Genomic DNA, 12,873 nt, shown 5'->3' with positions numbered 1-12,873 from the left:
GCTTTGCCATCAGGCAGTTGCACGCCAGATTGCTGAAGGGTCGCCGAGCGCATCATGGTACACAACAGCTACACATAACACTACACCACCCGACAGCACACTGCCACGACACACACACACACGCCTCCACAGATTAAGACTCGGCTACCAATGCCTAGCTGAACTCAACAACACACTGCCACTCCCCTGTGCACACTGCAACACACCAACACACGCACCACTTAGACACTACATTGAAGACTGCCCACACACAGCACAGTTCCTGAACAGACAGATACATGATGCACCTCACATCCTCCAGCAAACACACGCCAACGACCTCATACAGCTGGTCAATGTGTACCGGCCACCCAGATAAATGACAGGTGTTTGTTTCTTCCACCATAGACCAGCCTCTTTATCTGTTGCGACAGGGTGTATCTGACACTTCCTATATGGGGGTAAGTCAGACTCCCCCGAGCACAGGATAAAAGGCTGAACACTAATATCGCGTAAAGATATCAGAGAATGCAGCCTCTATAACCCACCAAGGGTGTATCTGACACTCCGCTATATGCGGGTCAGTCAGACTCCCTTGGTGGCGAGAGACTAGCCTTCTTCGACCCACGATGAACACTTGTGGGCCGCCTTTAGGCTGAAGGCCCGCACCACTCGGTAGAGTGGTAATCTCACCAACCAACCAACCAAGTGCTGCAGGCCGGAAGAAAAAATAAAGAGAAAAAAAATTCTACCATTAGCATTTCTATTATTCATTATCAAAAAAATATATACCATCATTATTATTAATATCATTGTTAACACTATAGTCTATTCAATTCTCTAGATGTGTCAATGTGTGGTTCCGAAGAGGAGCCAGATATATATACTTGTTGGTGATGATATTGAGGAGGAGAGGGATTTACTTCTTCTCGGTCTTCTTGGGAAGGAGCACAGCCTGAATGTTTGGCAGCACGCCACCCTGTGCAATGGTGACCCCGGATAGGAGCTTGTTAAGTTCCTCGTCGTTCCGGATGGCCAGCTGCAGGTGACGTGGGATGATGCGAGTCTTCTTGTTGTCGCGGGCGGCGTTGCCGGCAAGCTCGAGGACTTCGGCGGCCAGGTACTCCATGACCGCTGCAAGGTACACGGAGGCACCAGCCCCCACTCGTTCGGCGTAGTTGCCCTTCCTCAGGAGGCGATGAATCCTGCCGACCGGGAACTGGAGTCCAGCACGGCTGGAACGGGACTTTGACTTTCCCTTCACCTTTCCTCCTTTGCCGCGTCCGGACATGGTGAGTAGTGGTAGTAGGTGGGATTAACAAGTAGTAGTGGTTTTATTAGCAAGTAACACTCCGTCAGCTGCGGGAGCAAGTCGGTGTGTTGTGCGTTATCTGTTCTTCGGCGGGCTCGTTTCCTCTATATAAAAGGAAGATCGGATCAGCGCGTAACACGTAACGCCCAACCGGGAGGCTGGCTCTCGCGGCGACTCGCGATCCTGAGCAGGATATGCAGGATATGCAGGATATGCTTACATATATGGCACTCTTCAAGTCGGGTTCAATTACAAAATAGTAGGTATATGCCAATACCTAAGTGAAAAAAAGAAGCATTTTTCACTTCCACACCCAGCTAGTGGCCTTGACACATTGTGGTGGCGACGTGACTGACCTCGTGCCACTCTCTATATTATATATATATATATATATATATTTATATATATATATATATATATATATATATATATATATATATATATATATATATATATATATATATATATATTATATATATATATATTTATTTTGAGAGAGAGAGAGAGAGAGAGAGAGAGAGAGAGAGAGAGAGAGAGAGAGAGAGAGAGAGAGAGAGAGAGAGTTTAACAGAACAGTAGTGAAAACGTGGCAACTCAGCAACTGTGAGTGAGGGTGGGGAGACGGTTACGTGGACTCGGAGTTGCCACTTTGTGGGATTTTCCCACAAATCTGTGGGAGAAACAGAGCTACGTGGTTGGTGTCGTGGGAACTAAGATTTTGTGGAAATTTGTGGAAATTTTTGTAAATTCATGGGAATTTGACAAAATGTTGAATAATGTTTAATATAATTATTAGAGAGAGAGAGAGAGAGAGAGAGAGAGAGAGAGAGAGAGAGAGAGAGTGGTGAGGGATGGATGGGATGTTGGGAGGGCGCGGGTGGGGTTGTTGGGTGACAAACCGACCGTCGGACCGTGTACTGTTCATGTATCGAGTCTCAGCAGACGAGAGACTCTCTACCTCGCGCCTCGCCCCTCAGCAGTAGAGCTGGGCAGGATCCGACAGTTTATGTATTCACGAATCCGATTACTTGGTCTGGCGGATTCGTGGAATCCGAATCCGGATCCGAGTACTTGAGTACCTGAGAGCGGGATCAGACTGGCTGCCCTCTGACGAATCCAAGCAGCGCGGTGATCGTCTCGCTGCTTGGATTCGTTTTCCCGCGCGGTAATCGTCTCGCTGCTTGGAGTCGTCTCCCCGCGCGGTAGTCGTTTAGACTCGGTGGTACTGGAGTCCCACAGCGGGATTCGAGTACTTACCTTCAGACGAAGGCTACTGACGAGACTAATAATTTCTGGAAAACAATTAACACGCAGTTTAATAGAGGAAGGATGTTAGATTTATTATAATTTATTTCGCTCTGCACAATTACATAATTCTATGGCCATATGGCTATGAAGACGACTGTCGCGTTCCCCCTTGTCTCTGTGGTGTCAAGGCTGCAACTGAAACTTTTTTTTTTTTTTTTTTTTTTTTTGGCCATTACCCTGGCATAGATATTAGGCCATTTTTGCTATTTTTATTTTTATTTTTTCTCTTTTCAGTTTTGTTATTTATATATACGTGGGACTATTTATATGGTACGTTCTGACGTCACAGCGTATCAGCCAATCAGTCTTCGGAGATATTGAGGCATGAATGGCAACACTAAATTCATATTATAAATGTCTCTCGCTGACTAATTTATATAGATATTATTTCTAGCCAATTCTGCTTTTTTTTTTTCACTAGCTGGGTCGTATGTCGGGCTTCGGCCCCTAGTAGGATTCTTTTTACCACACATATCACTACCACTGTCTGCTCACGGCTTCACACACACACCTACACCCTGCACCGCTACCACTATTTACTCACGGCTTCACACACACACACCAACACCCTACAACATTAAGACACCCATGCAACCATGGCGAGGGTCCGGATCAAACACCCTCACCCCAACAACCAATCAAAAGTGCAGCTTCTACGCGCCCTCTCGGAGCACCTGATTTACGCGACACGCATCATCGTAACCCCGGACTCCTTCATCGTCCTCACCCGTTCTGATGAGGACACTGACAACATCTTCGAAAAGGAATGTAACCAAACATTGCAAGAGGCGGGCTTCGAGCCCATCCTTCCTCCAGAAATGAGAGCAAAAAGAACCGTTCTTGTCTTCAACACCGACGACTACATCCTCTCTCACTCTGAGGAAGAAATAAAACAAGAAATCATCAACGAAAACTCATGGATTAATCAGGGAATCGATAACATCTTCAAGATCCCGTCGTCAAAAATTCTCAAAATTTGTTTCAATAGCACCAACGCTGCCAAACTGGCCACAGACAAAGGCCTACTAGCCTTCCACATGAGTGTACCACCATACAACATAAAAGTGGAAGAATTCATCCCCATCATCACATGCATGCGCTGCTATGCTATGGAGCAGCATACAACTAACAAGTGCACCATGCCTGAAACTCACACCGTTTGCTCAGAGTGCGCCAGTGACCAGCATACATGGAAAACATGCCCATCCAACACCAAAAAATGTCTCAACTGTCATGGCCCCCACCGCACACTAGCAAACAAATGCCCCATGAGGAGGAAAATCAAAGAAGAAAAGAGAAAACAAAACATAAACAGCAACAAATCTTACAGCCAGGCCACCCAAAACAACAACAACTCTAACAACACAAACATACATAACATAAACATTGAAAAAGACACGGCCACAAAAATTCTAACGTGCATTCTACACTCCCACATGCATAACATAGCCAACCCTGGGTCATATAATGACGAGCTGAACAAGCTACTCAAACTCAATAACCTACCCTCCATAATCCTTCCTACCAACCCGCCATCCAAAAGCATCATGAACCCAAAAACAGATCATGAAATCATCACCAAGGAGGTCCAGGCGGCCAATGAGCCAGAGGAAGAAACAGAAATTGAAGAAATAGAAGAAGAAGCAGAAGAAACAGTACTCCCAACACAAGCTACGGGAAAATTAAAACTACCACAACCCACACCAACCCCAAAAATACAAGGGAAAAATATTGGCCTAAAACTAATTACAAAAAGAACAGCCGGATGGCCAGAGGATATAGACCCAGCTGAACTAAAAAATAACATCAAGAAAGGAATGTATAAATTTACATATACATCAACAGCATACTCCGATGAAGAAATCCTCTCTCTAATCGCCATGGACAAAATCAACCTTTCAGGAGTGTTTACGACTCTGGACACCGCAAACTTCAACAAGATCCGCTGCGGTGTAGAACAAGAAAGCACCACTCACAAAAAGATTACCCGCACCACAAACAAATAAACTCACTCACACTACCCACAACACAATCAACACCAACAGATACAAACAAAACACTATGGATAACAGACACACAATCACCATATTACAACACAACGTACACACATGGAAAACCAACAAAAACACACTATCAAACCTATACAGGGAATTAAATCCTGATGTAATACTGCTAAACAGTCACGGCCTGCCACAAAACGAACACATAAAACTACACACATATCACACATATACCATCAACTCATCTGAAGAACCACATGATGGATCTGCCATCCTCATCAAAAACAACATAAGACACACACTTAAAGACAACTTTGACACAGACATACTACAGATTACAATAGACACCAACACGGGACCAGTAAATATAGCCACCACGTACCTCCCACCCAGACGCCCCTACCTACCATTCACAGATTTCCACACCCTTGCCAGACAATCTCACCCCCACATACATCATTGGCGATCTGAATGCTCATCACCCAACACTCGACAACAGACCAAGCAACACAGTGGGGAAAGCACTCATGATGATGGTAAAACTCAACCAGCTACAACACCTAGGCCCCAACTTCCCCACCTACCTCTCACACAACGCAGCCACCACACCAGACACTATATTCGCCAACACCCACACATACCACAACATACACACCCAACAAGGACCTACTAACCCCTCTGATCACCTCCCGATCATCATCACAATCACCACACAACCTATACACATACACTCACCTCCTACATATAACATACACAAAGCAGACTGGGAAAAATTCCAGGAAATAGCCACTCTAAAAACACAAGACATAAACACTCAACCAGATATCACACAAAACACACTAGACTCCTCTATAGAACAATGGATGAACGCAATAAAATACTCCATGACACAAGCCATCCCCACATCCAACAAAAGACCATTTTAAAACCAATATACAATAACAAAATAAAAGAACTACAATTCTGGGCTAAAAGACTACTCAACAACAGCATATTACAAGGATGGACATACACAACATATATTGCCTACAAAAAGATCAGACAATACTTAACCGAAGAATGCAAAACACAAAACAGAATTAACTGGGAAAACAAAATAAAATCACTCAACACTCTCCACTCCAGCCCCCAAAAATTCTGGCACAACATCAAAATATTAAAAGGCAATCCATCCACTCCCACACCTTACATAATTAACAACAACCAGAAAATTTTTAAACCCGAAGACAAGGAGGTTATTTTCAGAGAAATATGGAGGAATGTCTTCAGAATAAGCCCACAAGAAAATCAACAATATGACCAGGCAACAGAAAATATGGTGGACGAATACTATAACAGGCACGCAGAACAAATACATCCATATAAACAAGGCGACCCAAACAGACTCAACATAGACAACTACTTCACACAACACATCACACCTCACGACATCAAACAAACCATCAAAACATTAAAGAACAACACCCCAGGCGAAACAAAAAATAAACAAAACAATACTCCAACACCTACCAGAAGTAGCTCTCGAATGCTACACTAAATTACTAAATATCTCCCTCTCTATGGGTTACTTCCCCCCGCCCTTTCAAACATGCCAAACTAATACTACTACCAAAACCAGGTAAAAACACCACAGATCCCATCAATTACCGCCCCATCTCCCTCCTTGAAGTCCCGGGAAAAATATACGAGAAAATCATAAACAAGAGAACACGCACATACCTCGAAGCAAATAACATCCTCCCTACTACACAGCATGGATTCCGCCCCGCTCGCTCCACGGACACAGCAACCGCCACCCTAACAGAAGTATTAGGCAAAACACTCGCGGAGAGAAAGCAATGTTGCATAGCTCTCCCGAGATGTGTCAAAAGCTTTCGATAAGGTATGGCAAAAGGGATTAAAATTCAAAATCAATAACACCGGCATGCCATCGCTACTTAAAAAATTACTGTGCAGCTTTCTTGACAATCGCACAGCAGCCATATCTCTACACAGCTACACAGGCCCACCATTCCAACTCCTCAGCGGGGTACCTCAAGGAAGCTCAATCTCGCCTACTCTATACACACTATACACACATGACACACCTACACCTATCACAGACAGCACACACATTATATACGCAGACGACATAACACAAATCATCACATACGCTGGGAAGTCCAAGAACATGTTTGCCAAAAGTATTGAAAAAGAAATTAAAAACATCAACACCTTTGAACATAAATGGAAAATTAAAACAAACACGCAGAAATTCACACTCCTACCCATAGCATCAAGAAATTTAAAACCAGTTAACATAAATGGGAACAACATACCATATGCATCAGAGGCAAAAGTATTAGGACTCACGCTTGGCAGAAGCGGTTACGCGAAACACGTCCATGAAATAACAAAAAAGCCCAGACAGCCATCAACACCATAAGACGTTTTCAAACACTGAACAACAACATAAAGCTACACCTAGTAAAAGCGTGCGTGCTCCCAATTCTAACATATCCTGCTTACGCCCTCAACGCACTATCTAAATTTCAAGTAAATAAATTACAAAAGAAACAAAACAAAGCACTCCGATTTGCTTTCGATATCAGGCACCCATACAGTCACACCACCGAAGAGCTGCACACACTTGCCAATATAACACCCATCAACATCACACTGTTCAACAGAGGAAACAAAACACTACACACACTTACACACACACTCAGAGACACCACATTCAACAATATCATACAAGAACACGAACACAACAAAGATCACCCATGGTTCAGAAAACCTATAAAAAACCTTTCAAACGAACCACCAGTTCCTATTTACACTTAACAACACCAACAACCCAGAAAAATTCTCCCAAATAAACTTACAACAAACTTATAAAATGAAGATGCAAAACACCTCAAGCTTCAACTCCGCTCCCTACTCAAGATCAGACAGCGCTGAGCAACCCCGACAGCTGATTGGCTAAAACAGTAAACACATTGAATGATCAGCAAGGCGGTTCGCCCGCCAACTTTACGCCCTACTACTATATTTCTTCTCTTTTCACCCCCACTATTTTCTTCCACTCATCTCTTATTTCCCCCCCCACTATCTATCCCACCCTTACTGTTACTGTTACTGTGCAACACAACACAACTCTTCGCAAGTTGAACGACGCCGTTACTACCATGCCTCCCAAAGCATCAGGAAAGGCTGCCAAGAAGGCTGGCAAGGCTCAGAAGGCCATAGCCAAAGGGGACAAGAAGAAGAAGCGGAGGAGGAAGGAAAGCTACTCCATCTACATCTACAAGGTGCTCAAGCAGGTCCACCCCGACACTGGCGTGTCCTCCAAGGCTATGTCAATCATGAACTCTTTCGTGAACGACATTTTCGAGCGCATCGCTGCCGAGGCATCCCGCCTGGCACACTACAACAAGCGCTCCACCATCACCAGCCGGGAGATCCAGACTGCCGTCCGTCTCCTTCTGCCCGGCGAACTGGCAAAGCACGCCGTCTCTGAGGGCACCAAGGCTGTCACCAAGTACACCTCCTCCAAGTAAACTGACTGTCAGTCAGCTAGAAGGGGGGGGAAAGAAGAAAAAAGAGCAACTGCTGTCTCAGACAGTATTCAAACCCTACCCGGCTCCATAGGAGCCACACCTGAATCCAAAAAAAAAGGAGACACAATATAGACAAGTGTGGATGGTGGTCGCCGCTGGTGCACCAGAGCCGGATGGATGGATATGGATGAGCTAGATGGCTGGCTCGTCATTAATGAGGCTCGCAACCGGGTCAGAGCAAAGAGATCCATCATCCACTGCACAACAGCAGCACCCCGTAGTAGTAGTAGTATGATGATGGTGATGATTAAGCGTACGTACGATACTAATCACGGCAGGCAGGCTTTGGAGGGTGGGTGCATTCATGCTCTTCTTCTTCTTCTTGATTAGTGATGATGCCTCCTATTTCAGTAACATAACGTTTTTCATCACACAAAGCTCAGGAAGCACACAGTTATTATAGCTTGTAACATGAATCTTCGCTCCTTTTTTTTTTTATTTATTTTTTTTATTTCTTTCTTTCTTTCTTTCTTTGTTTTCTTGACTGAATTGCAGTGAATCAATCAATCAATATATCTACAAATCAGATTGGAGGGGAAAGCAGTCATTCTCCATCGGCCACCGACATACTACTGATCAGAAACATGCACATGGAATATCGGATCCTAGACACAGAGAGGAAGGTTGAAAAAAAAAAAAAAAAAGAGAGAGAGAGAGAGAGAGAGAGAGAGAGAGAGAGAGAGAGAGAGAGAGAGAGAGAGAGAGAGAGAGAGAGAGAGAGAGAGAGAGAGAGAGAGAGAGAGAGAGAGAGAGAAAAAAAAAAAGTCTTCTAATCAGGAAATCGCTCGACCATACGGATCAAAGCCAACCCATTCATGGTCTATGTAATATTATTCTCTTTAGATAAAGCACCTTTGGCCCTGAAGAGGGCCTAGATATTGTTTGTTGTTGCTTGCTTGCCTTGGATGACACACTTATTAGGCACGCTCGCCACGGATTCGACGAGCCAGCTGGATGTCCTTGGGCATGATAGTGACACGCTTGGCGTGGATGGCGCACAGGTTAGTGTCTTCAAAGAGACCCACGAGATAAGCCTCGGAAGCTTCCTGGAGGGCCATGACAGCGGAGGACTGGAAGCGGAGGTCAGTCTTGAAATCCTGGGCAATTTCACGCACCAAGCGCTGGAAAGGCAGCTTCCTGATAAGCAGTTCGGTGCTCTTCTGATAACGGCGGATCTCACGGAGGGCCACGGTTCCTGGCCTGTAACGGTGGGGCTTCTTGACACCTCCAGTGGCAGGAGCAGATTTGCGAGCTGCCTTCGTGGCAAGCTGCTTGCGGGGCGCCTTGCCACCGGTGGACTTGCGGGCCGTTTGCTTAGTACGTGCCATGGTGAGTAAGTAAGTTACTGCCGCTCGGAACGAACAGTTGGGCGAGTTGAGCGCTTAGGCTGGCACTTCTTTAATTTGGTGTTAGTGTACATGTGTATTTCCTCGGTAGTCATTGTGTATGGGTAGTACTGGTTGGTAGCGAATCTTAATGCTTTGTTTTGTATCTTTTGTAGTTTGCTAAGTTGGGTGTCGCTTATTGCATGTATGGGAATGGGTGGATATTGGATTATAGGTATAATAAGTGCCTTTACCAAGTGTATTTTGATGTTTTCAGGAAGTCCTTTTAGCCTGTATATTTTGCTGAGGGCAAAGTCTGCTTTAATTTTCCTCTTTTTTACGTGGGAGATGTAGCCATTAGATATGGTGAGGCCGAGACTTGTTCCTTCTGTGCGGAATTGTATATTTCTCCCGTTTATGTTCAGTGGTGTCATGGTTTTACTAGCAATGTGTAGTGGAGTGAATTTATTGATGTTGGTTTTGATTTTCCATTTATCTTCGTATGCATTAACAGTGGCTATTTCTCTTTCAGTTATGTGTTTTATCATGTTTTTTGATCTTCCTGGGTATCCTGTAATCTGCGTGATGTCATCTGCATATGAGATGTTGATGCCGTGTCTAGGTTCAGGGATGTCACTTGTATATATTGTGAATAGTGTGGGTGATAAAACGCTGCCTTGTGGTACTCCTGAGTGTAAGTGTATTATTTGTCCTGTGTAGTCTTTAATTTTTATGCGTGCAGATCTGTCATCCAGGAAATCACAGAGAAGTTTTTCTATGGTGGTGGGGGTGTTGAGTTGTAATAGCTTGTACTTTAGACCTAAATGCCAGACTTTATCAAATGCTTTGGAAATGTCTCTTAGAATTACTTGGCACTGCCCTTTATCACTTTTGTTCTGGGATATTTGTTCTGATATTAAGGCTAACGCTTGGTGTGTGCCTCTGTTAGCCCTGAAGCCAAACTGGTTATTATTGTATTTGTTGTGTGATTCTAGGAATTGTTTTAACCTTGTGTTAATAATCCTTTCGAAAATTTTTCCAGGGACCTCGAGCAAGGATATGGGTCTGTAATTTTCGGGTTTGTGTGGGTTTTTGTCTGTTTTGGGAATAAGTTTGATGATAGATTTTTTCCAGATGTCTGGAAAATATCCTGAGGACAGTGCCGCATTGAATATATTTGTTAGTGTTTTAATTGCATTTTTGGGTAATTTGCTTAGAATTAGTTTGTTTATAGTGCTGGAGCCTGGTGCTGTATTCTTGGTATGTTTTATTGTGTTAATTACGTCTTCTGGTGTTATTTCTTGGTCTAGTGGTGATGTGTTTAAGCGGGAGTAGTCTGAGTTGTTGTAAGGTGTTATTCTATGTGAGTTATCGCGGAGAAAAGCATGTACGTCTAGTATGTCTTCGTCTTGTTCGTTTTCGTTGTCTGTGTCTGTGTCAGAATCTTCATCCCCGAAAACCTTTTCCCAGATTTTTCTGTGTTCAGCTTCTTGTGATGCTGGGGTGTAAAGTTTAGTGTTGTTGTCATTGAGAATGTAGTGTGGTGTTGGCTCTGATTCTCCGCATAGTATTTTAATCTTTTTCCAGAACTTTTGTGGGTCTCGGTATGTGTCTGCTGTCTTTTTGATGGTGCTGTTCCAGCTTTCGTTTGATTCGTGTATCATTTGTTCTTGTAGTAATGTACGTAATATTTTATAATGAGTGTAGTGTTGGTTGGTCCAGCCGTGTGTTTCTGCGTGTTGTCTTAGTGTGTTGAAGCTGATTATGATTTTGTTAGTGTTATGTGTTCGTGTAGGGGAGGGCAGTTGCTTGAAGTGGGTTGTGGGTATGTGTTTGTCTGTTGCATCTTTAATTATTTCGTACCAGTTTTCTATTGTATTGTCTATTTCTTCTAGATTTGCATCTCGAAGATTTGGAGTTGTTATTTTTCCGTTAATTTCCTCATTAAAGGCTTCCCAGTTTGCTTTTTTCAAGTTTTTTCTTGTCGGGGAGGGAATTAGAATAGGTGAAGAGGAGATTGTCATTATAATGGGGATGTGATCACTGGTGGTTATGGGTCCCTGAGTGACGTGGTGGTTGTGGTAGATTCTGTTATTTGACAGGATAATGTCTGGGTTAGTACCTCGGTTTCTAGTGAAGTAGGTAGGGAAGTGGGGGCCGATGTGTTGAATCGATCTGTTATTTATCATTCGGTGTAACTGGTTACCTTTCGTGTTTGTGTGATTGTAGCCAAAAATGGTGTGATTTGCATTTAGGTCTCCTAGTAAGTAAACTGGGTAGTTCATACGAAATAAACGTGTGAAGTCTGGTGTGGGGATGTAGTCACGGCTTGGTGGTTGGTACAGAGTAGCGAGTATTATAGGACCTGTGTTTGTTTCTATTTTGATTGCCAAAAGGTCTGAAATGAAGTTATCTATGATTTTGTGTGTGATATGGTGTTTTATTGCAATGGCTGTACCGTCAGACTGCGATTGTAGTGAGTTCTTCTGATAGATTTTGTAGCCAGAGATTTTTATGGGGGTACTATTTTGGAGGCAGTGGCTGTTTAATAGGATGACATCGGGATCTATGTGTCTGTAAGTGTTAAAGAGTTCGTGTCTGCGTGTTTTCCAATATAGGACATTGTGTTGTATTATTTTTAGTGTACTATTGAATGTGATGTTTATTGAGAGTTTTTGCGTATTTTATCTTTCCTTGGTGGTGGTGTTCTCTCTATATTGGTGCCATATCTGATTTTATTGAATAGTGAGTCATCTATCTTTTCCCAACATTTTTCTAGGATTATTTTGTCATCCATTATGAGCTGTATTATTTGAAAGTACGTGTATTTTTTGTTTGTGTATGTGAGTTTATATTTACGTTTTTCCAGAGCTTCAATTAGGTCTGTTTTTGTCATTGTTTGTTTTGGCCAGCCAGTGGATTCACTTGTGTAAATAGTGATTCCTATCTCTTTTGCAGATATTTTGGTGTCAGTGTCTGTGTTTGTGTCTGTTGTGTTGTCTTCAGTTGAGATTGCTTCTTCTTCCATGGCGGACGTGGCGTTGTTAGTGTTCGTGTTCGTGTTAGAGGAAGTTTCCGTGTTCGTGTTCTGATTTGCGTTGGTGTTAGTGGAGGTAATGTTTGTAAATATTTTTTGTGAGGGTGGGTTGGCAGGTGCTTTGATAGCTGGCAGGTTATTCATTTTAAGCATGTTATTTAGTTCTAGTTCGTAAGTTCCAGGTGCTGCTATGTTTTGCGTGTGAGCGTGTATTATGCATGTGAATATTTTAGCAAATGTTTCTCCTGTGTTTTGGGGAAGAGTTGGCAGTGTGTTTTGGTTAAGTTGTTGAGTGGCTTGGCTGTAGGTCTTT

The 12,873-nt window shown here is 43.4% G+C and overlaps 3 protein-coding genes across 3 annotated transcripts; 1 reads left to right on the top strand and 2 right to left on the bottom strand.

Annotated features, from left to right (window-relative positions):
- Positions 1-866: 866 nt before the first annotated feature.
- On the bottom strand, positions 867-1,330 carry LOC123500664 (histone H2A-like). The gene has a single exon (XM_045249320.1). The coding sequence runs from the start codon at positions 1,268-1,270 to the stop codon at positions 899-901; it is 372 nt and encodes a 123-aa protein (XP_045105255.1). The 5' UTR covers positions 1,271-1,330; the 3' UTR covers positions 867-898.
- A 6,433-nt stretch (positions 1,331-7,763) lies between these two features.
- Positions 7,764-8,165, top strand: LOC123500666 (histone H2B). The gene has a single exon (XM_045249322.1). It carries the CDS (start codon positions 7,767-7,769, stop codon positions 8,136-8,138), a length of 372 nt encoding a protein of 123 aa, XP_045105257.1. The 5' UTR covers positions 7,764-7,766; the 3' UTR covers positions 8,139-8,165.
- Positions 8,166-9,079: 914 nt separating this feature from the next.
- Positions 9,080-9,590, bottom strand: LOC123500665 (histone H3). The gene has a single exon (XM_045249321.1). It carries the CDS (start codon positions 9,524-9,526, stop codon positions 9,116-9,118), a length of 411 nt encoding a protein of 136 aa, XP_045105256.1. The 5' UTR covers positions 9,527-9,590; the 3' UTR covers positions 9,080-9,115.
- Positions 9,591-12,873: the final 3,283 nt, after the last annotated feature.

This window comes from Portunus trituberculatus, unplaced genomic scaffold, assembly GCF_017591435.1.
Source record: "Portunus trituberculatus isolate SZX2019 unplaced genomic scaffold, ASM1759143v1 PGA_scaffold_464__1_contigs__length_20928, whole genome shotgun sequence".
Taxonomy (NCBI): domain Eukaryota; kingdom Metazoa; phylum Arthropoda; class Malacostraca; order Decapoda; family Portunidae; genus Portunus; species Portunus trituberculatus.
This window is presented reverse-complemented; position numbering and strand designations above follow the sequence as displayed.